Here is a 27,161-nt window from a genome sequence, read left to right as displayed (position 1 = left end):
TTTCTAAAGCGAAATAGCAGATGCTCTTTTTTTGGTCCCTGCTTTGGAAGGCGTTTTCCCCCTGACTTCCATATTACAACTTGTGCAGGTCACTAGGCATCTGCTCCTCTGTAGAGGCACAACCAAGTCCATAAAAAACAAAACAAAAAGTAAACCACAAGATTCACCAAGGCCAAGTCTTGCCTGACCAACCTGATCGCTTTCTATGATGAGATAACTGGCTCTGTGGATATGGGGAAAGCGGTGGACTTTAGCAAAGGTTTTGATACGGTCTCCCACAGTATTCTTGCCAGCAAGTTAAAGAAATATGGATTGGATGAATGGACTATAAGGTGGATAGAAAGCTGGCTAGATCTTCGGGCTCAACAGGTAGTGATCAACGGCTCGCTGTCTAGTTGGCAGCCAATATCAAGCAGAGTGCTCCAAGGGTCAGTCCTCGGGCTTATTTTGTTCAGCATCTTCGTTAATGATCTGGATGATGGGATGAATTGCACCCTCAGCAAGATCGCAGATGACACTAAGCTGCGGGGAAGGGTAGATACTCTGGAGGATAGGGATAGGGTCCAGAGTGACCTAGACAAATTGGAGGATGGGGCCAAAAGAAATCTGATGAGGTTCAACAAGGACAAGTGCACAGTCCTGCACTTAGGATGGAAGAATCCCATGTACTGCTGCAGGCTGGGGACCAACTGGCTAAATGGAGTTCTGCAGAAAAGGACCTGGGGATTACAGTGGACATGAAGCTGGATAAGAGTCAACAGTGTGCCCTTGTTGCCAAGAAGGCCAATGGCATATTGGGCTGCATTGGTAGGAGCTTTGCTAGCAGATTGAGGGAAGTGATTATTCCCCTCTAATCGGCACTGGTGAGGCCACATCTGGAGTACTGCATCCAGTTTTGGGCCCCCCGCTACAGAAGGGATGTGGACAAATTGGAGAGAGTCCAGCAGAGGGCAACAAAAATGATTAGGGGGCTGGGGCACATGACTTATGAGGAGAGGCTGAGGGAACTGGACTTATTTAGTCTGAAGAAGAGAAGAGTGAGGGGAGATTTGATAGCAGCCTTTAACTAGTGGAAGGGGGGTTCCAAAGAGGATGGAGCTAGGCTGTTCTCCATGGTGGCAGATGACAGAACAAGGAACAATGGTCTCAAGTTGCTGTGGGGGAGGTCTAGGTTGGATATTAGGGAAAAACTATTTCAGTAGGAGAATGGTGAAGCACTGGAATGTGTTACCTAGGGAGGTGGGGGAATCTCCATCCTCAGAGGTTTTTAAGGCCCGGTTTGACAAAGGCTTGGCTGGGATGATTTAGTTGGGGATTGGTCCTGCTTTGAGCAGGGAGTTGGACCTCCTGAGGTCTCTTCCAACCCTAATCTTCTATGATTTTATGATTCTAAGAGGCCGTGAGTGGGAAGGAAAAAGACTTGGCCTGAGAAAATTCAAGTAGGATTTGGGGGCCAGAATATAGTTCTGTCGAAACTAATTGGGTAAAAAAAACTAAAACAAGTTATGGAGAAAAATACTTTGGCAGTGGAAATATAGCTTGGACTGGAGTCTCTGGAGCTCTTTCATGCATCCTTTATAGAGATTTGATTGCCATTGGAATATGGGCATGAAATATCCAATTGAATCTGTACAATCAATTCAAAGCATTTAAGTAGTTGCTTAACTCCAAGCATGTGAGTAACCCTGTAGCGTTCAATGGGGCTACTTACATACTTAAAGTTGAGCATATACTTAAGCATTTTGCAGAAGCCAGCATTTGTTTTAATTCCCTGTTGTAAACTCTTTTTTCCTGTAGCCTTTATACTTTTTCTGTATTTAGCTGTTACATGTGGAACCTAGAGAATGAATTAAGTGCAGTAAACTTCATGTAGCAACACCCTTATATGCATAAGGAGGCGTACAGTGATCAAAACTCCAGACAACTAGCTATGTGGAGATATACAGCAAGTCTCAGTGGAAAAAACGTAAAATTGAAGTTATAGTTGCAATAAATTGTAGCTTTGTACATTATGCCTGCCTTAAATTTGCAGTAATTAGCTGAAATTGCAACAAGGACTCTTATGAAAAGACAACACATACAAGGACATTTTTTGTTGTCTAAACAGTTTAAGTATTGCCAATCTTGCTGAACTTTTTGACAAAAGGAAACACTGTACAGTCTTTTCAGAGGACTTGTTGCTCTTTTGATTTGTGCCAGCATCTCTGATAAATGATGTTCTTGTTCTTTAATGACATACTCTAGAGCTCCAACTACAGTGGGGAGAGCAGAAAATCTACAAAGAAGTCATCCAGGGAGAAGTTGGTTGGTTTCTATTTAAATATTAAAATGATTTCTGTGGAAACTAGAGGGTTTGTAGCATGGAGTTTTTTATGTAGCGCATGATTACAATCACGTTATTCACTCCTTGGTGTCTTCATTACTAACAGTAATTCTGATCACCATTTGAAGGGAGGGTAAGGTTTAGGGGAACAGTAACATAGTTGAGCTGTCTTTATAGGGCATAATAAACTCCACCTCCAATATTACTCCCTTAGAACAATACAGATTTACATCCTACCCGTATGTTTAAAACAGAGAACAGGTTTTAATTTGCAAATGTGTTGTTTGTGCATGCAAAGCACCAAGCCATTTAATTCCTAACATGCCTTAACCATAATATTGTATATTACTGTATGCTACAGTATAAGTATATAATACCTCATTTTTCCTAAAGCTTTTGGGAAACTAATAGTCCTATTAAGTGTTGTAAACTGCCTTTCTACTACTTGAAGGCCTGGACCTGGCATGTCTTATTTGCCTGCCCTATCCCCAAATATTTATAAAAGAGACACCACAAACTGCTGCAGATAAACCCTTGTGCTGTAGCAGAGGGTCACCCCACCTCAACAGCTGCCTAAAAGATATAAAACAAAATTTGAGTGTTTGGAGTGAGACTCACTTCATCTCTTGCAAGGCTTTACTAGAGTTTCCTGCAGCTTCTGTCAGTAACACAGAGATCCGTCGTCCACAGCCGACTTTAAAGTTGGCTGTTTGGTATCTTTTCCCATATCTGCCTAGAAATTACATTAAAATTTCCCCATCTAACTAGTTGGGCCAGCCAGATGCAGAACTAAACAGATGCAAGCTCGCTACTGGAGTTGAAGTTGCTGGAATGACACCGAGGTTACAAATGGAAGATATTTCATTTGAGTGGCCTACTCCTGCACTTCTGTTGTGTGCTTCACATTGTCGCACCTTTTCTGACCGTGGGTTGTTCCCTGCTTCTGTTAGCTATGGCATATCAGGAAAAAGGCTTGGCCTCACACACTCTGGATGCTCCCCAGACCACTCAGATGGTCTTTTGACACCCTGTATTTTTTGCTCTATATTGTAGAGCACCCAGCCTTCCAAATAACTCTCTGGGGTTAGAGTTGGGCAGGTTTTTACTTCCTAGTTTTACTGGGTTTCTTGTTTAACTGAGTGGGAACAGACCTTTTGTTAAACCTGGTTTGCTGCAGCCTGTCTTGGTTCTCTATGCCACATTCTGCAGCTGTCAGGGTCTCTCCTGTTCAGCAGGGAAGGTTAGAGGTGCTGATAATCGGCCTAAATCCAGAAAAAGCAAATAATTTTGTCTTTATAAAACCTCACCTTCATCTTAATAAGAATTCCAAGCCAAAAAATGTAATCCTTTCTCTTTTCTCCTTCATCTCCCCCATTTCTGCTTCACTTCACTCTGACTCCCCAAGTCTGAAGCGATGGAAAAAAATTCTAGGAAAAGCTGTTGCTGGCAGATTTCGATCAATGATGCACAAAATAGAGCAGCTTGTTTGTTACTGAAATTTGTTCTAAAAATCTGAAATATGATCTATTTATGATAGCTAAATGAGAGGTGCCTCTGCTGTTTTGTATACATTGGTAATTCCTCTGCACAAGGACAAGACAATGTGATAAATGGAATTCATAGATTTTTTTTTTTGCTAGGCTTCAGAGCTTTTAAGCATTAAACTGGAGGATATAGTGGATGAGAGTAATATGTTCTTTCACGTGAGGTCAGATTTTCAAGTGTCTAAGTGCTAATGTGCCTGAGGGATTGTCTATACTTGAAATGCCACAGCTGCGCCGCTGTAGTGCTTCAGTGTAGACGCTACCTATGCCAATGGGAGGGGTTCACCTATTGGTGTAGGTACTCCACCTCCATGAGAGATGGTAGCTAGGTCAACTGAAGAATTTTTCTGTTGATCTAGTGCGGTCTACTCTGGGGATTCGGTCAGATTAATTCCCAGGGCTGAAGCTAAAGGCCGAACCCATCACCCAGGTCTGAAGCCAAAAGCTGAGGGCTTCAGCCCTGGGTGGCAGGGCTTAGGTTACAGCCCTTTCCCTCCCACCCCCGGTCCAGGACTAAAGCCTTTCAGCGTTGGCCCCCTGCCCAGGGCAGCAGGGCTTGGGCGGGCTCAGGCTTTGTTCCCCCCTCCTGGGGTCGTGTAGTAATTTTTGTTGTCAGAAGGGGGTCACAGTGCAATGAAGTTTGAGAACCACTGTCCTAATTTAAATGAATTAATACAGAATTTGACAATTCCTTCACATTAAGCAGAGTTCTCAGGTTTTTCTTCCTGTTGATACAGGGTTCCTACTACTGTGACCTTGGTCTTCACAACAGTGGCTTTACTTCCAAATCCCAGCCTTCTTCCCAAAATGGAAATAGGGTCTGTCACTGTATGTTTCCCTCTAACCTTGACTTTTTTGTTTTGAGTTCACCTGGACAATACAACCTCCTGTATTCAGACAAATAATGATAGGACGTTGGAGCGAAGCAATGACACTTTTCTCGGTCTGGTTGCCAGGCGTGTCTAGGTCTTGTGTTTTGTTACGAATTTATGTTTGGAATGGGAAACAGAGATCTGTTTAAGACAGGTCATGATGTTGATATGTGCCTCTCCTTTTCCTGCAATTGTTTTATTTTGCTTTTGACAGTTGTCATAAATTTTGTCTTGGAAAAGATTGCAAAATCCCCATTAAATATTCGTAGTTTATCTTAGCTGAGACCACTCCTCTGCTTACCTTGCCAGTCTATTTCCTGTTGGCACATGTGAGATGAAGCTACAACCCTAGCCCTTCCCACTCTGTGTAATTTACAAGGCAAATGATTCCTGTACTAGGGCAAGAAAATCACGAAGCATAAGGCCTTAAAATCCTCTTGGCGGTTGAATTGTCCTCTCTGCATACAGGCAAAGTACAGTGTATCTGGCTGGGTGAGGGTGCTGTTAATGTATATACAGTATATACAGCACCGTATTGTGCCTTGTGTAGCCTTTGCTGAATGTGCACTCTGAACTTCACACTCACCTCATGGGAATGTGTATTACTAACACTAATGTCTTTTGTGAATGCACCTCCCTGTTTCTTTTATTTTATGGTATCCTGTCTTATAATGTAAGCAGAATTGTCCATCCTGATTCTGAATAATTTGATTTTGTCGCTTTCTGTTCAATAATAAAATAGGTCACAGATGGTTCAAAACTGTCTGGAGTATTTTAAAAATCTACCCTCTTAATTTTCCTGTCTCTGTGGGTATTGTACCAAAGTTACTTCTGTTTTTGAATTGCTGGCTTTGACTGAAACCAGAATGGTCATAAGCTCTCCTTCTGACTGCTGTACATATAGGCAAGGCTAAGATTTTTTCACAGATATTTTTAGTAAAAGTCAGGGACAGGTCACGGGCAATAAAGAAAAATTCACGGAAGCCTATGACCTGTCCCTGACTTTTACTAAAAATATCTGACAAAATGGGGAGCCGCTCGGTAGCTGTGGGGCTGGCTGGGAGTTCTGGGGGCCCCCACCACCCATGGGGGCTCGGAGCTCCAGGGTCCCCCTTCCCCCTCGGCTTGGAGCTGTGGGGTCCCACACGATGGCCAGGTGCAGCGGGGTCCCCCTTGCCGCCTGAGATGGCCGGGAGCGGCAGGGGTACCCCACAGCTCCCGGCTTCCGCTGGCGGCAGTGGGACCCTGCAGCTCCCAGCCACCTGCGGGCTGAAGTCACGGAGGTCTGTGGAAAGCATGGATTCTGTGACTTCCATGGCCTCCATGACAAAATCATAGCCTTACATCTAGGTCTTTCTCTTAGACAGTAGGAGAGGATTAGTGACTAAAATAAGTTACTCGGTTTTCCTTCTGCACTCTCTCTGATATCCTCCCTTCCTGTAGGAAACATGCATATATATCTGCTTTATACTTAGTCTTTGTTTGGACTTGAGCTTTCAGGTTTTTAAGCACAGATGGTTAATACAGTTTTGTAATACCGTGTACGATATCTGTACACAGCTTCCCTGCATTATAGGATAAGAATTTTAATAGCATGAATACGTCTGACTGGGATGATTAATCCCAATGTGAACACTTTTTGCTGTTATCCATTTTTATATAAAAAAGGTTTGTGCTTGTCTTCCCCAGCCTTCCTTGCTGTACAGTGATGTTCTGCCTGCCAGAAGTTACAGGGTTTGTTGTGCTTTGTCATTTTAACCACAAATGCAGAAGCTGTGCACTCACCCATGCACATGTTGTCTTTTGCCTTTGCAGTTTGTCGAGACTATCTTGTTGGTCCAGCTTATTTATATTGTACTATATTGTCATTTTAGTGTATGATCCATTTGAATGGAATGCACATATGCCCATGGTGCATCTGTCAATTCTGTTTTGCTGGTCTTACATTTTACTCCCATTGGAATTCTGCAACAGTTGCTTATGGATCTGTAACACTTCTGCAGATTTCTAATTGGAGTAAGACATTTCTGTCTTCATTTTGGTGTATGATGTAGGACACTGAAATATGGACTAGAAAGAGGCAACATCAATCCTGACCTATACAAATTGGCAAAAATTTGTCTTGTTTAAAAACAAAATATACAGTGTAATGTTCTTGAAGAATACATTCCCACTGTTTTCCTGTGTTAAACTGAGTGCAGCTAACTTCATTCTCAAGTCTTTACAATGGTGATAGGAAACCCTACCCTGCATTTTCTGAGCCACATAACTAAGTCAGAGATTGGTGTTCTAAAATCGAACTAGATGGTAATGGTTTATAACATGCGTTCCCAGCAACAGCTTCCTATTAATTCAGTAACTAATATCTCTTTTTCAATTAAATTTACCAGGAATCAATTTTTATCTTTTCCTTACCCTGTCCCAACCCCAAAATATTTGGTTTAGTACTACTAAAATTATAAGAATTGATGTTGTCACTTTATAGGAGGTAATTTTAAGTGTTAAAGTTGATAGTTTGAAAAAGAACTGTTAAGAATGCATGAATGTGTGAAGTTTCTGATGACTTTTGGATCTCTCATTTTAATTCTGCACGTGTTCTGTAGTGTTTCACAGCTCACTGGAGCTCAAAATTGTTGGGTTCATTCTTTGCTTGCATGCCATATATGAGGTTTTACAGGAAATGCCCCTGTTGTTTCTGCACCTTTGTTCGTTCTCCTCCCCCCTACACTCCTCGTTTGTGCTGCACCTTGCTATCTTGTAATGCTCCAGATTAGAAACAAAACCAAAATCTACCAGTTTTGTGCTGACTCTGTTTTTTAATTGTAGGCGTCTCTGTATGATGAGAGCATTTACAGTGGGAATCGTCGATATAGTGCCTCTAGTTCTCGTGCTGTAAGATGTTTTCTGCATTTTTCTGCTGGGCCTGTCTTCAGTGTTTTGTCCTACGATAACCTGTTTTACTAGAGCGTAGTTTTATCTGTATCAATGGGCAGTATAAGATTACTGGCCAGATAGCTGATGATGGAGAATTTTATGTAAACAAGACTGGGAGCATCACCTCTACAAAGTTCCCTCCGTGTAGATTCACTGGAGTCAAATACTAAGTGTCCTGCCTGCAATTGTCATGCTACACTGTGCAGGGGTATCACCTTGTAGTTTCAATATGACAGTATAAGGGGTTCCTCTTTCTGGTGAAAGGAATCTTAGCTCTGCCTTTGAATTTATTTGATGTTAAGAAAATTCAAAACATCAACTGAAATACCACATTTATGTAAACCCCCCCCTTCTTCCCTGGGGCTCCATTTCACTTTTAAATAAACTGGCTTCAGAGAGCTTAAAAATTTAGTACCCCCATGCTACTATGTTTTCACTTGTGACTTAGTCAGGGTTTGGGGTTCATTCTCTTGTAACATGGTATTTATACCAGGTGACTTAGGAGGAGGATAGTCTGTAATAGTTGCTAGGGTGAGATTGGAGAGCTCAAGGAATCATTTATGGGAGATCCTTCTACCCATTTAAATCTGACTCTGGTCAAAAATGACAATTTATTAGCATTTAATGGTTGTTCACTAGTTTATTTAAATGAGCTAGAGGATGGGTAGGGCTTAGTCCATTAACTAGTGGACAGGTTACAAATATCAGCATTAACACCCTTAATGTCACTTGCAAAACGCAGGCTAAAGATGAAGACACCCCTTCTCCTCTCAGTGTCCCTATGTCAGGTTTGGAGCCATTTTGGTGGGGCAGTGTGAGGAAACTTGTACCTGTTCTGAAAATGTAAATAGACCTTCATTGTTCAGTGCTTCCCTTGTGAAAGTCTTAAACCTTTTGCATTATTTTTTGCCAGTAATTAATGAAAAATAGATATTCTAATGTTCTCTTATGCATTAGAAGTGTAGTCCTGTTTTTAACTTAGAAAAATAAATTGAAATTGTCTCTGTAAAGCTAACTCAGCTGATATCTTCACTTTATCCTCTACCAATACATGACATTCTGTTGCAATCAAAATATGACTTGCTAATAGAATTGTACATTTTATCAATGTTATCCTGTCCTCAAATTAATTTGCTTCACGGGTCTTATCTTGTTTTCATTTTGCTCTGTTGCAACATCCATTGATAGTCAGTTTGGGTTGCCCAGCAGCCTGTAATCCAGTGGATTTGCCATCTGGACAGTGCAGTCGTGTTTGGTGGGTAGAGGTGTGTGTCATTTAGACAGATATCTCAAAGGATCATATCCTGCAGTCCTAATTTGGGCAAAACACTCATTTACTGTGGGTTCTGAGCCTGAGAGCTATTTCTCCATCTTGCTGAGACATGGAGCACAGCGTTTTGAATGGAGAATGTTTAGGCTTGGAAGGATTAGATTTTTATCAGTAAATGTCAGTAAATTCAATTTCACTGACCACACAGGTGCAAAAATATTTCCATGGATGACTGAAGTTTATAGATAGACAAAATAAGAAAAATGCTGCATGAGCACTTACTAGAGTTTATTTTGACCCATGGTATTGACAATTTGTGTTTTAATGGTTATAAAGCTTTTTAACTTTTTATATCTCAATGTCTACAGTCATTAAATAATTGTCTGGACCACCCTAATTTCCTTCAAGTGTGAACATTTAAATAGATAAAAATAAACATTGATATTATCCATGGAAATTATAAAAATTTTTTTTTGCCAATCCTAAGGATGTTGTACAAAGACACTACTGTCCATAGTATCATTCTCTTCTCCTCTCTGCTGTGCCACAGATTCTGCATGTTGGTGAATAATGCCATCTCTCCAGTTCTAGTGTAGCATGGTGCTTTGTAATAACAAGACAGTTGAAATATGAGGCCTTTGCCTCCAGACAGAGGTGAAAGTAAGCCAGTACGATCTCGTACGGCATACTGGCAAGAGCTGGTACACAGCCGACCGTACCGGCAGGGGGCAGCTTCCCCAGGCTGGCAATTTAAAAGGGCCCGGAGTCCCTGGCAGCAGCAGGAGCCCCGGGCCCTTTAAATCACCACCAGAGCCCCGCTGTCGGAGCCCCGGGGTAGCGTTGGTGGCTGGGAGCCCCAGGGCTCTGGCAGCAATTTAAAGGGCCCAGGGGCCCAGGGCTCCCAGCCACCGCTACTGCAGCTGGAGCCCTTTAAATCACCACTGATTTAAATAGCTATTTAAAGGGCCTGGGGATTTAAAGCCCCCGCCTCTTCTGCTCAGGACCCCAGCCCTGCATACGGGTAAGTACTTTAAGTTACTTTCACCCCTGCCTCCAGAGGAATATCTTGATTACAGCATTGCATTGACACAGTTATGCTCGTGGTTGTGAAGTTTATAGCTTTGCTCATATTTGGAAGAGACATTTGGGCAATTGTTGCCAAGAAGCATTTTCTGAAGGATGTTGGAGTCCTCTTCATCACTTGCCAAAGACACTGAGAGAATGTGTAGGACAAAGTGGTATGTAGTTCTTCTTTCCTTGCTCACCCCCAGATTACTGACCAGAGGGCACTTAACTCAGCAATCCATCTTTTTCTTTTCCTGATGAAAATTTACAAATTGCTTTCCCGCAAGATCCTTAAATTTAAAGAGCAGCCTTATCCCTGGTTATAAATGCTAAAGCAAGGAGAGGAACAAATGGAAATGAGGTAGCTGAGAAACAATAGTTCACTATTAGGCTGGTATGAGCAGTTACATTTTCCCCGTAATATATTTCAAGAATAACTTCTTACGTTTTTGTTTTACTTAATGTATATTTTTAATAGCAGTGATGGAGCAAGACTCGTCTAACAGGTTTTTTAAGGGAATGGAATCCTTAAGTATTTGCTCTGACTTTTCTGAGACAAAGTTCAATAGTCAACATGCATGAAGCTTTGTCACTATCTGCAGAATATCAGGAAAAGCATGGTTTGACGGTGCTCCTATCTCCTTTTTCCATAGCTTTTTGACTGTTATCTGCTGCCAAGATACTGTCTTGAAGTCACAATTGTTAAGCTTATGGCTCTATTGCAGAAAGGACCATTTCTGTCCCAAACTTGAAAGTTTTTTCCCTACATAAGCTTCAATTCTTATCTTTTTTAAAAAAACAAAGCAAAAACTGCACACACAACCTCCCCCAAAAACCAAACATCCACCCAAGGGAAAAAAACCACCACCACCCACTAGAAATTGCATTGCTACCCACCTGTAAAACAATGTAGGCAAGCTTCCAGTGACCTGTTCATCTTGAGGATACGCAATCTTGTCAGTTCTCTCAGTAGCTGAGGAGTTGAGGATGGCTTCTCTACTGGCCCAAATGAGTTACGGAAGTTCGTATATTTTAGTGTTGTCTGTCTTCAGAAATTATTTTCATGGATAGAAACTACATTTAGCGTCAAGGTCATTCCTCTTCAGATTCCAATAGTTGTTTAGAAGGTCAAATTTAAAGCTTCGATTGCTAGCACTTTATTCCAAAATTACTCTTATTTACAAAATAAATCCACCAATATTACTACAAATTCGTAGTGTGTCTCACACACTGCTGTGAATTGCCATCCAAAACCAGGATGTGTAAGTTTCCACTACTACTCAACACTGGCTAATAACTAACAAATACTATTCAGAAATCTGCATCTCTGATGACATCTTTGATTATAGGAATTCATTGATAAGGCAGTCAACAAAACGTCAGTCTTGTCTCCAACAGCATTTGAAATACAAAGGTTTTTTTTGATCATTGAAGGACACAATAAACAGGACATGCTCTGTGTATTTCAGTTCCTGCTTTTTTAACAATCAAAATTGCATTTCTGAAAAATTATATTCACAGTTGTCTTTGAGGCAGCAGTGGCAGAAACAGTGTCACAGGAAATGAGCATAAAGAGCACATGGTTTTTTTTGGCTCAAGTGTGGTATGAATATGCTGAAATCTTTATATACACCTGATAATTCATGTGTGTAAAAATACTGAGCAGTGCAATAGGATGTCTGATTGGTGCTGTGGAAGTATGTGTCAAATGTGGGGGGGAAAGAATTCAGAAATTCAAATCTAAGGGATTTCGATTCTGATCTTCTAATGGGTAAAGCTCATTCTTTATTTTATACTGTTGCATTCTCCACTTTCACCAGATTCCAGCCTGTCAATGTGGTGACTAACACGATAAAGTCTCTGACTATTTTGGCCTAAACCTGTCAGCCACAAGTCAACACTGTCAATAATATCTTGCTCTGTAGAAACCTGCTCTTAGGAAAGACTAGAATCCCTACCTCTGCAGGAGATGGAGGCTGAAGGGGTGATGCTCTCAGTCTCTGTGGGAAGGTACAGTTCTTACCATAGTATCTGTATCCAGTCAAGAAGGAACACTTATCAACCACGGAGGTTTCTTGCTTTGGGTATGGAGCAAGTGTTCATTTTGTAATTGCACAGTATTGCAGAAGAGGTGAGGGTCTTGTGAAACTTTCACCCAGACCAAAAAGGTGTTCTCTTGCCACAAGCCCTGTAACCTTGGGTACCTTTTAGTCTGTGCAGCTTTGGCTGAGAGCCCTGACACCAGCAGCATACTCACAGCACAGTGGTCTCACCCTGAGCTTCCATCAGCCCAGTTACTCCTTGCAGGGCATCCCCAGCAACGCTTCTGGACCCAAGGCTCCCCAAAACATTCTAACTTGCAGCAAACTATCCTCTTACTAGACACTCACAGAGGTACCACTGTGTTCGCTGCCTCCCAAGAGCCAGTACAAAAAACAACTTATTAGCAGTAAAAGGGACTTGATGCTACAGGGGAGATGGGTTTGGTGAGACTCATGTCTGGAAGATTATTGGAGTCATCCTGCAAGGAGTAAGTGGGCTGGTCAGAGTTCAGGGTGAGACCATTGTGCTGCGGGCATACTGCTGGTGTCAGGGCTCTCAGCCAAAGCTGCACAGCCTAAAGGCACCCAAGGTTACAGGGCAGGGGCTGACAGAACCCCCTTACTGGTCTGGGTGAACTCCCAAAGCATCACAGGACTGAACAGAGCTAGGAGGTAAGATCTCCTAATGAAGGAATGGGATGGAATCACTCCATACGTACAGAGATTGAAGGAATGGCTGATACCTTAAACTTTTAAATAAAATATTAAGTATAAACGTCTCTCTGCTCCACATGGTGTAAAAGAGTTAAACCAAAACCTTTTTACTGAGTCCATTTGCTGTACCAATTGCTTATGCAGATGTTTTGTCTAATGTAGGTCTCTGCTCTCAACTTCAGCCTCCTCTTTTTTTCTTTTACAGCTGCATGCACCCCTTTTTAAAGTAACCTGAAATGGTAGTGTTCTGACTCTTCTATTGCTCTGATTGCTCCAGTGCTAATCCTGTTCTTATCTCTGCTTACTGTGTTCTTGGGGTATTTGTGGGCAGCCGTCGGAGTACAGCTGCTACCTCGGCTCCGGATCTCGGGCATCTTCTAGAGCCAGCTCTGCTCGGGCAAGTCCAGTGGTGAGCACATATCTTCTCTTTATCTCTTCCTCCTTTTCAGCTGCTTCATTCCTGTGTTTCCCAAGGCTGCTTGATACTTGTGCAGAAAGTGTGGTGTCAGACAACTAGTCAATTGCAAGTTTAATTTAACCTATAATACAATATTGATCATGACTAAGGATCAGTGAGCAGGATCAGAAAATACAAAGAAACAGTATGAACCGTAGTTAAATCCTCTAACCAAATAAATATTAAGTTTTTTGGAGAAGCATCACCAGACACAACCATACCCAATCTAAGATGTGCTCTTCCATCAGTTAGCCATCCCCACATGCACACATTCATTCCTTTCTCAATATCCTGCAAATTCTATGATGAGGGTCTGTGCCAAGCAGGTTCCATCTTCACATCTTGCAGTTTTGAAGTTTTCTTCGGAGTCAGAGGTGCACAGTACACTCTGACAGGCCTCTTAACAGGTGAAGCTCCAGATAGCACAGAACTCAAAACTGCAACAGCCTGAGTTCAGCAGAGTTACTGAGTTAACTAGAGTTACTGAGTTAACTAGTAACTCCAAGTTACTAGACTTGGAGACTCTGCAACAATTATGTCAACAGGGTATTGATACTTGTTGGTTACTGAAGATGTTGGGGCTGGCTCAAAATTTACCCTGCCTCCACTAGCAGGGTAATAAATACCCGGCTGCTGCCACAGCCCTGCAGTTTAAAGGAATAAATAAATAGTGAAATCATTTTGTAAGTTAATCAAACATCTTTCAATCTAACTACCTGAAACATAACTTCTCTCCCTCTCCTGCATCTTTTAGACTTTTTTCTGACCTGCTCGTGGTGCATTTTTTCCCCGGTGGTGGTTTCAATCTTTCCTATTTCCTCCTTTTCTCTCCTACCTCCTTGTATATCTATCTTTCCCTGTGTTGTTCTCTACCTCTTTCCAAATATTTGGCTCTTTCTTCTCTCAAGATCTTTTAATACCATACTTTTTTAACTTGTCCAATCTATCTCCCCCACCCATTTTCTGCCCACCTAATCTCTTGTATGTTCCCAGACACCCAAGAGCTGGAAGATTAGCCCTACTAGCAGACACTGCTATTAAGGTGAGGGGGAGGGAATGCACTGTAAAATAGCAATATCCTTGTACAGTAACGACTCCATTCTTGCTTGGAATAGAGGATGCTGGGGTTACTGCCAAAATGGTTTTTAAGGTCAGGCTTGACAAAGCCCTGGCTGGGATGATTTAACTGGGAATTGGCCCTGCTTCGAGCAGGGGGTTGGACTAGATGACCTTCTGGGGTCCCTTCCAACCCTGATATTCTATGATTCTATGCTGTCCTTGAGCCTTGCTTGGTGAGTCCATAATTCTTATTAGCAGTCTGGGCAGTAAATGTCATTTTACTAGACAAAATGATCATATAGAGGCTTTGGACCTTATTTGAAGAGACATTTAATTATTTCAAACAACTTGTATACCAGAAAAAACCTCTCCTTTTAAGCAATGTTATCTCCTTATCTAACTGCAGAATTCCATGGTCCTTAGGACCAGGCTACCTATTAAACATGCCTAGAATGTGGAATTTAAAGAGAGCTATTTGGGCTTCCTCAGAAAATGACAGGACCATTTCAATAAGTATCACTTGTACCTTTTGTGACTGTCTTTTGTATCATGTAATGCTGAAAAAACTGTATCAACAAAATAACCATGCCACAAAACCCTGTGTCTTCATAAAGTTAGTATAAAATATAAGAGATGGGTGTCTCCGTATAGTTAAAAACTGATATTTACTGTGAGTTGTTAGCATTATGTGGACTGTGAATTTGGAGTGGCTATATTGATTTGGGTTTCCCTTTCCCTTGATGTGTACTGTAGTCATGCCTCACATTCTCCCTGCTTGTTATTTGTCTTTTATTTCCATTTGGAAAATGTTTGGTATATGCTTCCTGTGGGTATCCTGTGCTTTCCCATTGTTGATCATGCTGCTATTTATAAATTCTGTTCTTAGTTATTGAGATGGAAGAGAATTGCGTTTTCAGTCTACAGTACTTACATTAAATATGCATAAACCTACTCAGTAAAGAAAAGACAAATTGGAAGTATGTAGCCTTTCTTAAAGAATAAGTGCATAACTTACTAAGTCATCTCTTGATCTGTTAGATAAGATGTAAAATTACATTTTTAGAAATCCTTTTTTAAACCTGATACACCATACGAGATCAGGGAAACTGACTTATAGAATGGACAATTAGAGATTTTCACCTCACAGGCATTTTAAATCTAACCAACGTTGTAGCGACCAGAGTTAACATCTGATAGCTGTGTTGCGGTTTAAATGAGATGAGTTGAGTCTAATTGCTGCTGAACAGCTGACTACGTTGCAAAAGCTGTTGCTACAGTTGGCACTCAGTGGTGGTGTCAGCAGAAAGGCTAGGCATTGAACACCATTTAATTTCTAGAAATGCCACCACAGGGTTAAGTGTGAAGCATGTTGGTAGAGCATTTTCAGCAAGCTTGTACTGCCAGCGCTGTGTACGTTATGTGGATAAAGATAGAACTTCACTTTCCAGAGACATCAGTCTAGCATTTTCCTTGCACCTAACCAAACAAAAAAAACATCCACCGGCAGAGAATACAAGTAGACCAGTGCCTGAGGCCCATACAATGGCAGGGAAATGAGTAAGTGAGAGACATTCAGATAATTCTGGCATGTGACCCACACCCACATGCTGCATAGTGAACTAGATTATAGCAAAATTCAGTTTATAGTGGAGTAAGTCTTAAATTTTTCCAGTGAATTTCAAAGGGCTATGAGCCTGCTTGAATGAAGCATCACTTCACTTTTAGTAAAGTTTAACACCAGTATAATTATGCTAATTCCCTTAGACTCAATTATTATTATCTGCCAGATACATGCTGCAGCACTTCCCCTTAGGGAGCGAAGATACGGACTTTTAGGAGGATGACATGAATGAACACCCACTTTTAGTAGACATCCCCAGTCGTCATAAACTCCACCACGAGTTTATGCACCTCCTAGCTGAGGAGCTAAAACTTGAATGTTGTTTTAGGCCTTCCCTTGGGAGATAATTTTAGAAAATACTTACACCTCTTGGTTTTTTTGGGAAAATATCCAGATAACAGGATAAGTTTGGGATTTGGTAACTTTGATTATTCCTTTTGAAAATAAAACAAACAAAATCTGGTACCAATTAATTATTGTAAAGGTCACCAGTGAATGTGGTTCCCAGTTTGGAAGCTTGTGTATTGATGAGATATAGATATAGATATGAGAGTGAGTGAGAATATGAATAACCAATAAGAATACTTTGAGGGTCAACTTAATGAGGGTCTACTTTATATGCTATACTACCATTGTGGGAACCGATAATCACAGATGTCTCTGACCTGTCAGAGGCAGACATCAAGGCTGCACTGCTGAAGATGGCACCTGGAAAAGCAGCAGGTCCAGATGAAGTCATGGTGGAAATTATCAAAGCCTTGAGAGAGTTTTGTGTATGTTGGCTCAAGTGAGTCCTGTGTGCAGTTTGGAAAGAGAAGACACTCCCAAGAGAATGAAAAAAGTCCATATTGGTGCCAATATACAAACAAAATGGTGACATATACGTTCAAAGTAATGAGGAGTTACACTGCTGTCCCATTGTATGAAGATGTTAGAGAGAATCATAGTCAAGGTTTGTCCAACAGTGGAGCCCATTTTAGGAAAGGAGCAATTTGCTTTTAGAAAAAGAAGAGGGACAACAGAACGATGTCATCAGGAGTGAAACCAAGGTCTGTGATATCAAAAAGAAGCTGTAAGAGAAGAGGCTGAAATGGTATCGGTGTGTACAAAGAATGGATGAAGGGAATCTTGTTAGGGAGATGCTTGAGATTAGAGTACATGGGTGAAGAACAAGAGGATGGCCAAGAAAATGGTGGATGGACTGTATGGGGTAGGATGGAGTGGATACAAAGCAAGCATTGGACCAGCAAGCCTGGAAAAGACTGATGTGGTGATGCAGCCCCAGGTATATGGGAAAAGGGGAAGAAGGCAGGGATGGGGGGTATAATGAAGTAGTCCCACTTTGCACCAATAGATGTCTGAACTCAAAACTTCAGGGGCTTTCTCTATCCAGGAGGAAGAGACAGATCCCTTTCTATGTATAAATTGAGAGCGGTTTGAGTTAGTTCAATGATGCAGAAAATGAAGTGGAATTCAACAGAAACAGCTGACTTCGGGTGCAATATGTACTCAAGTCATGTGAGCCAATATACTGCACAAGAAATGAGCCAAATTTGAAGTGTCGGTGTGAAGACGGCTGGTACATAAACCACTGTGCCACTCAACCTGCTGTTCTTAAATATGCAATCTAAGGATATTTCAAAGTGAGCTAAAAAAAACCTGAGGAGTACTTGTAGCACTTTAGAGACTAACACATTTATTTGGTCATAAGCTTTCGTGGGCTAAAACCCACTTCATCGGATGCATGCAGTGGAATATACAGTAGGAATATATATATACTCAGAGAACATGAAAAAATGGGTGTTGCCATACCAACTGTAATGAGACCAATTAATTAAGGTGGGCTATTATCAGCAGGATGGCCCATTTCAAACAGTTGACAAAAAGGTGTGAGTAACAGTAGGGGGAAAAATTAGCATGGGGAAATAGTTTTTACTTTGTGTAATGACCCATCCATTCCCAGTCTTTATTCAGGCTTTGTTGCAAGGCTAGCTTCCTGGGTTAGTGTTTTTGTTGTGTGGGGTGTGGTTGCTGTTGAGTATTTGCTTCAGGCTGGGGGGCTGTCTGCAACAAAGCCTGTTGCCAAGTCTGTCCACATATCTATTCAAGGGACACCATCTAGTCAAGGGACACTAATCACATCAGCCACACCATAAGAGGCTCGTTCATCTGCACATCTACCAATGTGATAGGTGCCAACAATGCCCCTCTGCCATGTACATTGGCCAAACCGGAGAATCTCTACGCAAGAGAGTAAATGGACACAAATCAGACATCAAGAATTATAACATCCAAAAACCAGTTGGAGAACACTTCAGCCTCCCTGGTCACTAAATTTCAGACCTAAAAGTTGCAATTCTCCAACCAAAAAGCTTCAAAACCAGACTCCAACGAGAAACTGCAGAATTGGAATTAATTTGCAAACTGGACACCATTAAATTAGGCTTGAATAAAGACTGGGAGTGGATGAGTCATTACACAAAGTAAAACTATTTTCCCATGTTTATTCCCCCTCCCCCCCCCCACTGTTCCTCAGATGTTCTTGTCAACTGCTGGAAATGGCCCACCTTGATTATCACTACAAAAGGTCATGTGTCGTCCCGTCCCCGTCCCCCGTCGTCGTGTCCCCCCCGTCCCCCCCCCCCCCCCCCCCGGTAATAGCTCACCTTACCTGATCACTCTCGTTACAGTGTGTATGGTAATACCCATTGTTTCATGTTCTCTATGTATATAAATCTCGCCACTGTATTTTCCACTGAATGCATCCGATGAAGTGAGCTGTAGCTCACGAAAACTTACGCTCAAATAAATTTGTTAGTCTCTAAGGTGCCACCAAGTCCTCCTTTTCTTTTTGCAGATACAGACTAACATGGCTGCTACTCTGAAACCTGTTTGAAATGGGCCATCCTGATTATCACTACAATAGGTTTTTTTTCTCCTGCTTATAATAGCCCACCTTAATTAATTGGTCTCATTACAGTTGGTATGGCAACACCCATTTTTTCATGTTCTCTGTGTGTGTATATATATCTTCCTACTGTATTTTCCACTGCATGCATCCGATGAAGTGGGTTTTAGCCCATGAAAGCTTATACCCAAATAAATTTGTTAGTCTCTAAGGTGCCACAAGTACTCATTGTGTTTATGTGGTGGTTTTTTTTTTGGTTTGGGGTTTTTTTTGCTGATACAGACTAACACAGCTACCACTCTGAAACCTGTCAAAGTGAGCTGGAGTTTGAGGAACAGTCTCTATTGTCTTTTACATGGCTTTCTGACATCCTGCATGTACACTAGATTAAGTTAAGCAAAGGTTTCCCCAAAATATAGTTAGCAGCAGCTTGACTTCAGGAACATTGTTCATTCCTATTTCTTATACACAATGGCTTCCATCCCAGAAGGATGCCAAAACAATTTAGAAACAGTAAACACAGAACACTATTGAAAAGCAACAGAGTCTGATTTCAGAGTAGCAGCCGTGTTAGTCTGTATCCGTAAAAAGAAAAGGAGTCATTTTGGCACCTTAGAGACTAACAACTTTATTTGAGCATAAGCTTTCGTGAGCTACTGCTCACTTCATCGGATGCATGTGTCTGAGTGAAGGTGTATAGCACATGACACAAAAGTGCCTAGAATAGGGGTGGGCAAACTACGGCCCATGGGCTGGATCCGGCCCCTCAGGGCTTTGGATCCAGCCTGCGGGATTGCCACCCCCGTTGCTCTACGGGCCCCACACGGCTCCCAGAAGCAGCCAGCACCACGTCCCTGGGGTGGGGGTTGGGGGGGGGGGGAGAGCTCTCTGTGCACTGCCCTTGCCTATGGGTACCTCCCCTGAAGCTCCCATTGGCCGGGAACGGGGAACCACGGCCAATGGGAGCTTTGGGGGAGGTACCCACAGGCAAGGGCAGTGTGCGGAGCTCTCTGCCCCCTCTCCCCCAAGGGCCGCAGGGATGTCGTGCTAGCCATTTCCCGGAGCGGTGCGGGGCTGGGGCCAGGGCAGGCAGGCAGGGAGACTGCCTTGGCCCCGATGCGCATCACTGCCACACCGGAGCCGCTCGAGATAAGCGGCGCCAGGCCAGAGCCCGAACCCCTCCTGCACCCTGCGCCTCAACTCCCTGCCCTAAGCCCCCTGCCTGCACCCCAACCCCCCCTGCACTGTGCACCCCCCTGCACCCCAACCCCTCTGCTCTGAGTCCCCTCCTGCACTATGCACCCCCTCCTGTGCCACAACCCCTTGTCCTGAGCCCCTTCCTTCACACTGCACCCCCTCCTACACCTTGGACTCCCTCCCGTACCCCAACCCCCTGCCTCCTAACCCCCTGCACCAGCCCTACATTCGTGGCCCTGCAAGCAGTTTCCCCACCCAAATGTGGCCTTCAGGCCAAAAAGTTTGCCCCCCCTGGCCTAGAAGGTAAACTTTTGATGGACACCTACCCCACTTTATTTTACAGAAGGGATCAGTGGAGCTTAATGTCCACACAAGACTTTGATGTTTAAGATCCCTTCCTTAAGAAGTTCCACTCACTAAAGTCCATAGAATTCAGTTGATGTAACTATGATACGGTATTTTTCTGTAAAGGTGCTCTGTTTGTTGTTAGCTTGCCACAGGGGTTACTTATTAACATGTAAACCTGGCTTTGAAAGACTTTCATTAGGTGGTGGTGTTCTTCAGTAGTTTGTTTTTTGGTTCTCGTGTTTGGTTCAAACAGGAGTAGAGCTGTCCTGGTATGAAGTTTGGTAACATTGTACAAAGAATGTGTATGTACAAAACTCTGTACAAAAAATTTTCCCATAAATAGCTATGTATTTGACACAGGGAGATTATGACTTTCTGATATATGTATCAGCATGAAACAGGACTAAATGTGGGTTTGTATGATCTCAGTCCAATAATGACTATTTTAAAGTTGTACTATTAAAAATAAAAACATTTTTAGTTTGAAAATGTATTACTGAAAAATCCAGTCTTTCAGGTCTTTTTTTTTTTATTTTTTTAAATCTTGAGGACTTACTGAGAAATGGATCTCTGTTTTGAAAAAAAGATCTTTGGAAGTAATTTGCTAATGCTTTAAAAACAAACCTTGCATCATAAAGGTCAGGGTATTTCTGATTTTTTAAATGATATAGTGAGGATTTTCAGTGCACAGCTAACATACTGCAGCCATTACCTGTAAGTAAAAATTGGCATTTTTAAACAAGTACTTAATGGCATAATAGTATGTAATGGTTCTGAAGGAACTGTGGAGTTTTTACAATGCATGTAATATATCAATAACATTTTTAAGTCCCATTGAAAGCTGGATTTCAACCTTCCAAAAAAATAGGGAAAATTAGAATGAACAGGGACACTAAGGTATTTAAACACTTAAAGAGAAGTCCGGGTATATGAGAAAAATAATTAATTAATAAAAATTATGTGAGTTGGCAGCATTGAAATGGGCTTGGCTTTACACCCTTACAGATGCAGGTATTCTCAAGTCAGCACACAACCGTACCTATTTCCTACTCTTGCTAATTGTGCTGAGAAACAAAACACAACTAAATGGTATTAAGTTTTCACAGAGTATGTTTTGAAGGAGTGGAGTGCCATTGAAAGATACTGATTTCTCAAATTAAATATTGGAAAATGTCCCTCAAACTCATAACCTTTTCTCACTACTCCATTTCTCCCCCCAGCACTGCTTTCAGATCCTTTTTGCAAAAAACTGCAGTAGCTGCACCTGCAAGCAATTGAGAATGCAGATTTAGCCCCGCACAAGTCTTAGTGGTGTGAAGGTTTTAATATGCATGCATGTGTTGGGAATATAGTTGGTAATATTAAAATGATATACATAAAATTATAATTAATTTCTATATTTGCATGTGTGTGTAGTTAAACTGAAGTGATAAGATGGTACTTAGTCAAGTTTGCTGATTGCAAGTTGATCTGGTGCTCATTAATCCCTTCCATCATGTGACTGCCTCTTTATTGCCCACTCCTGTGTCTGTGCATATGTACAATAACTACATGCTAATATAACAGTAAACTGCATAGTTTTCTGTATAAATACAAACCTTCAGGATAATGCTGGTAGATTTCACTTTCCATAAATCTTCAGTAATTAAGAAAAAATTGGAGGTAAATCCTGATCATGTAGATTAGTCTTTCAAATGCTGAGAAAAGAGGAAAGTGTCACTGTATGCTATTAAGTCTGGAAATTTAAAAATGTTCAGACTTTTTAATCACTAAGAGGAGCTAGTAGTTTGGAAGATACGCCTTTGAAACCAATTCCATTATTCTCTGAATCTGTGTTAAAAGATTTCTCAGAGCTAAAAAGAGGAAAACATGTTTGGAATTCAAAAGCATATTTTGTTAGCCGGACACAACAGGTAATCTGTGCTACGTTCCTTTTCCCATTTCTTGGAGACACTCAGAAGGGTGGGGACCAACAGTCAGTTTTTTTTGTAGCCTATGAGGGGCTGTACTAGCTGATTGGCATCTCAATATTTTCATTATAAGCCATGTCTTTGAAAATGTAAGTGTGGTTAGGAGAATGTGCAGGCCTAGCTGTAACAAACCAACATACTAATTCTTTGGCAGAGCTGCAACTAACTCCTTATGTTGTAGGAGGGTACACCTTTAATGACGAACAGCACACAAGTGATAACAGAAGTAGATTTAACTCTAAGCAAATGTGTTAGTTGTTTGATACCTTGCCCTCATTTTTCACAGCTTTCATCCAATACAGTCTCCCCTTTCAATTTTAAAATTTTACTGGTATACCAAAGCTGACAGCTAAAGCCAGTGAAGAGTGGCGGATCTGTTTGTGCTTCAGCTTGTCTGGAGTGGAGATCTATTGTACTGCTGACTTACATTCCAGAAATTCCTGGTAGGTTTGTTTAAGTAAGAAGGATTGATTTAATAGTCATTCCTTATCTAGGTTAGTTACAAAGAATCCTGAAGAAACACCTAATCCTAACCTGACAAAGTTCAGAGGTTTTCTCACTAGTAAACTTTAAAAGTTCTGTGCTGATTCCGACAGCAGGGTAGACTATTATTGAAATGCACACGGCCTTAAGATGGCCCTGTGTATGCCCATAGAATTTACCGCTTTTAGACTGTACTTTTAATGAGTGGTGTTTGATTACATCAGTCACTGTTTCCCAATGAGGCAGGAAGGAACACTACATTCTGATTATTAAAATTAGTAAAAAATTTATTTCCTCAGTGTTAAGGTAGGTTTATAATTCCTTGTATCTAATCACTGTCCATCTCTCATTCAGCATTAGATAGTGTGTCCTGTCCATCTCAGAGGTGGTGCTGTTTCATTCTTTCTTGATTGAGTTTGAGACTGCCCTCTGGTGCTGGATTTATAGAGCATAAAAGGTCAACACAACTGTGAAATTGTATCAATGGTGAGCTCACTCCCCTAAGAGCCTAAATGATTTTGAAATACTCTAATAGTTTTAGAATAGAAAATGGGATCTCAGATTTCATTCATGTCACAGCAAACAGCAAAAAAACCCTTACTTTTCATGGGGAAAATGATCTTATCCCATGTCACTGAAACGGAACTGAGGAGCAATTCAGTGATACACTCACACACTGGCTGTGGACTTTTTAGTACCTGATGCTGTACAACGTAAGGTCCTCTAGCAGCTGCTTTGTCAAAATTTGTAAGCAGATGTGGTCTAGTTTAAGAGGCTGGTGTCTGGGAGTTCTGGATTAAAGGCCTGACTCTTCCACTGATTTAATTTGACCTTGAAGTCACTTAACTTTGTTTCTATTTATTTGTCACAGACTGGGGATAATATGAACCTACTTCACGGGAGTATTGAAGTCTATTTAGTAAATGTTCGTAAAACACTTTAAGAGCTTCAGATGAAAGGCACTATATTAGTGCACAGTGGTGATGCTGGTGCTTGGTATGTGTAAAGGCAAGGCATTTGAAGGGTTAATATCAAATATTTGCTAGTTAAGTGGAAAGAAAAAGGAAAATAAGTTTCAAATGTATTAAAACTGCAGTTGTTCATTACTGTTTATGAAAAATAGGCAATACTTCCATATATGGACTTGTAGAATTATTCTGCTCCTGCTTGGCTTCCAGCTGCATTCACCCCTCTGATAATGCTGACGCTTTTGTAACATGGCTCTGGTTTTATTCTGAAAAATAACCTTCAAAAGAAGCTGAACTCTGATCTCTGTGATGTGCTTATTTTACAAAGAACAGCTTGTACCCCTTGCCAAGTTACAATGCTGCACATAGGAATTTTACTGAAAACTACTCTACGTATGCCTTCCTTCTCTTGCATAACCCCCCATGAAATGATGGGGATTCAGATGGTGGTCTGTTTAATAGAGATTAATATTATACATTATTAAAACATATAGATTTTGATTTATTTTAATCGAGTCCTACAATAAAAAGCTTTTACATTTTTATTAGATGTATTCCTTTTTATATTACTTTCTTGGCAGGTACTTCTTTCATTTTTTCTGTAGCATGTATTAGCTATTTTTACAGTAAAAAGTATGGTGAGCAGTTCAGAGACTGTTAGGTTGTTCTCTATCGGTTTGCTTGTGTGATAGCATTCTTTGTTTCACAGTAACTTGGAAGTTCAGCATTGTTTGGCAACAACTTTGTGTAACCTCAAAGAAAAACAAACTTTCTTTCATGAACTTTCACTGTTTACAGTTTCCACTTAGTTCAAATGTTAAGGGCCTTCTACCATGCTGATGTCAGTTCTTAACTAACAGGGGATACCAAGAATCCCCTCTTCTGGATGACTGGAGCTGAGGGCATTTCTACACTACAGACTTTTGCCAATGCAAGTTACATCAGCATAAAAGCTGCTGCAGTTAATATATTGCTCGTGCGCGTGCATACTTGGCTCCTTGTGTTCGCAGTGCAAGAACTCACCAGGAGTGTGGTGCACCATGGGTAGGTATCCCAGTATGCACCTCACCACCATTCAGTGCACTGTCTTTTGGGAAGTTTTGGCAAGACATGATGGGGCAGAAACGAGTCGTACAGGAGTGACTGGGACTGCAGGGTCAGGTTCCCATCATGGCTCCATTGTCTGCAAGAGATGGTGAATTTAGCTGAAATCTCACTTCTGAGGGTAACAAAGGCACAGAGAGCACAGCTGTTGCTGGCGTCTCAAAGCCACCCAGACCTTTATGCTGCTAGCCTGTTGACTGCAATGGTGCCTGCTGAAGTTATTGCTAAGTGGCATAGGAAGGTATTCCACTGTGGAGGAAGAAATAAGGCTGCCATCCCTAGAAACTTTTGGGAGAGGATTTACAATATACCTCCATGGAAGTTTCACTAAGATCTCTGAAGAGGATTCAAGGGACACCCCTGTGTACATAAACTGCTCCATACGCCCCCCTACTAATTCTGCAGGGCAATGAAAAACCGATAGCAACTCTATCTCTTTATTGTACCACTGCCTCTATTAGTACAAGTAAATTAATGAAAAGTCAGTACCTGTGTCCTGCTAAGTTGGGGGGGAGGGATCAGTACATCATTGTAATGGGAAATACAATTACACATGTACCTGAGGTTCCTTCCCCTGCATCAGGATTCCCTGTGCTCAACTGCTGACACTGACTGGACTGCAGTGGAATCTCAAACAGCTCCTGACTCGTGGAATAGCTGGACCCCGCAGTCACAGGACCCCCACTCTCCTCACTGTTCACTCTAGGGGCCTTGGAGTATCCACAGTGGTGTGTAGGGTAGCAGTGGGGTGTTTGCCAAATATGACATGCAACTCTTCGTAAAAGCAGAAGGTCTGCTGCTCAGCACCAGATTGATTGTTGGCCTTTCTGGCCTTCTGATATGCCTGCTGCAGTTCCTTTACTTTCACAGCACTGCTGCTGATCCTTGTCACACCCCTTCTCCTGCATCTCCTGTACAATATGCTCATAGATGTCCATGTTTCTGTGGCTGGTCCATAGCTGTGCTTGCACAGCCTCTTCTCTCCACAGGCCCTGCAGATAAAATACCGCCTGTCTGCTCCAGGCAGGAGCATGTCTGGAGTGTGTAGCCACCATGGCTGGTTGGGCAGTTGCACACAACAGTGGAGAGCTGCTAGGTGTACTTGCCAAGATAGACAATCAGGAAAAGGCATTTCAAAAATTTGTGGGGTTTTAATGGGGGTGGGGGACTTCTGCTCTCTGTGACCCTGGACAGTGAGTTGACAACTGTGACCAGAGCAGTCAGTATTGGGCATTGTGGACTGGAGGACTGTTAGGGTTGACAAAGGTAATGCAATATCTACATTCTTGCTGTGTCGACTTCAGTACATGGACCATGGCTCAGTGCCACTTGGGGAGGTGCTGTTACTCTGTTGGCATAACGGAGCACTTATATTGGTGGGAGGCAAATTTAAGTGTAAACTTATGCACAGTTAGGTTGACACAAGGTGGCCTATGTCACTCTAACATTATGGTGTAGACAAGGCCTTAGGTTGGAGCTTAAAATGTCCCTAAAGGGATCTCTCAAGGGGCCTACTATTCTCCTTAAATTACCTTATAAAACTCACCTGAAGAGCCATCAGATATTGGAATTTGAGTACTTTCCATGCTTGGTGTGGCCTCTAAGATTTCTTTTTCTATTATCTACAGTTTCTTTATCAATTTCATGTATCTTTGGCAAGCCTGCTACTTCCAGATATTTTTGAATCACTTCAGAGCTTGGTGTATCTGGAGTGGGTTTATAATAAGCAGCAAAAGTAGCACGCATCACTAGGGTGTGTATCTGTTGCTGGCTGTTAACTGGTGGCATAATGGTTGCTTTTGAATCCCTATAAATTTAAGACAGTAATTTACCACATTTATTTCCTGTTTCATAAAACATCAGCTTTATATATCTAAGGGCTTTTTTAGTGGCATGTGTCATCAACATATTTAGTTTCCCACTAATATTAGTTAACTATTTGTATACTTTTTTGAACCTGGGGTTTTATGAATCTCTTCTGATTTTAATTTTTCTTAATCTCCTTTTTCAATTGAGAGGTTCTGCTTATCAGCTGATCCCTAAAAACTTCTCCAAATGCATCCCATAGAAGATAACTCTTTATATTTATATCATTTGAAAATATTGAACAATGTCCTCATTAATTGTTGTCGTCCAGTTTTTGTCCTGGAGAATCAAACTCATTTTCCATAAATCATCTTTGAGACCCACCCCAACCATGCAGTATAACTTCTAATGGGATTATTTGGCCATGCCAGTTTCTACAGATCTTGTCTGCTTCATTAAAGATTTAGAAACAAGCA

At 41.6% G+C, this 27,161-nt stretch overlaps 1 protein-coding gene across 39 annotated transcripts in view; it reads left to right on the top strand.

Moving 5' to 3' along the window:
• Positions 1 to 27,161, top strand: part of LRRFIP1 (LRR binding FLII interacting protein 1) — a 189,805-nt gene that overhangs the window by 127,425 nt on the left and 35,219 nt on the right. For 6 of the 39 annotated variants that reach the window (XM_037913082.2, XM_043525773.1, XM_043525753.1 and 3 more), the window contains exons 10-13: positions 2,245 to 2,304; positions 6,429 to 6,473; positions 7,566 to 7,631; positions 13,096 to 13,173. The exons of 28 other annotated variants lie outside the window; for them this stretch is intronic. In XM_037913082.2, coding sequence (XP_037769010.1) covers positions 2,245 to 2,304; positions 6,429 to 6,473; positions 7,566 to 7,631; positions 13,096 to 13,173 — 249 coding nt within the window. The remainder of the gene's footprint in view (positions 1 to 2,244; positions 2,305 to 6,428; positions 6,474 to 7,565; positions 7,632 to 13,095; positions 13,174 to 27,161) is intronic. 5 more of the 39 variants (XM_043525774.1, XM_037913074.2, XM_043525754.1 and 2 more) reach the window with 2 other exon arrangements.

The sequence above is a fragment of the Chelonia mydas genome, chromosome 11, assembly GCF_015237465.2.
Source record: "Chelonia mydas isolate rCheMyd1 chromosome 11, rCheMyd1.pri.v2, whole genome shotgun sequence".
Taxonomy (NCBI): domain Eukaryota; kingdom Metazoa; phylum Chordata; order Testudines; family Cheloniidae; genus Chelonia; species Chelonia mydas.
Note: the sequence above shows the minus strand (reverse complement) of the source record. Positions and strands in the feature narration are given on the sequence as shown.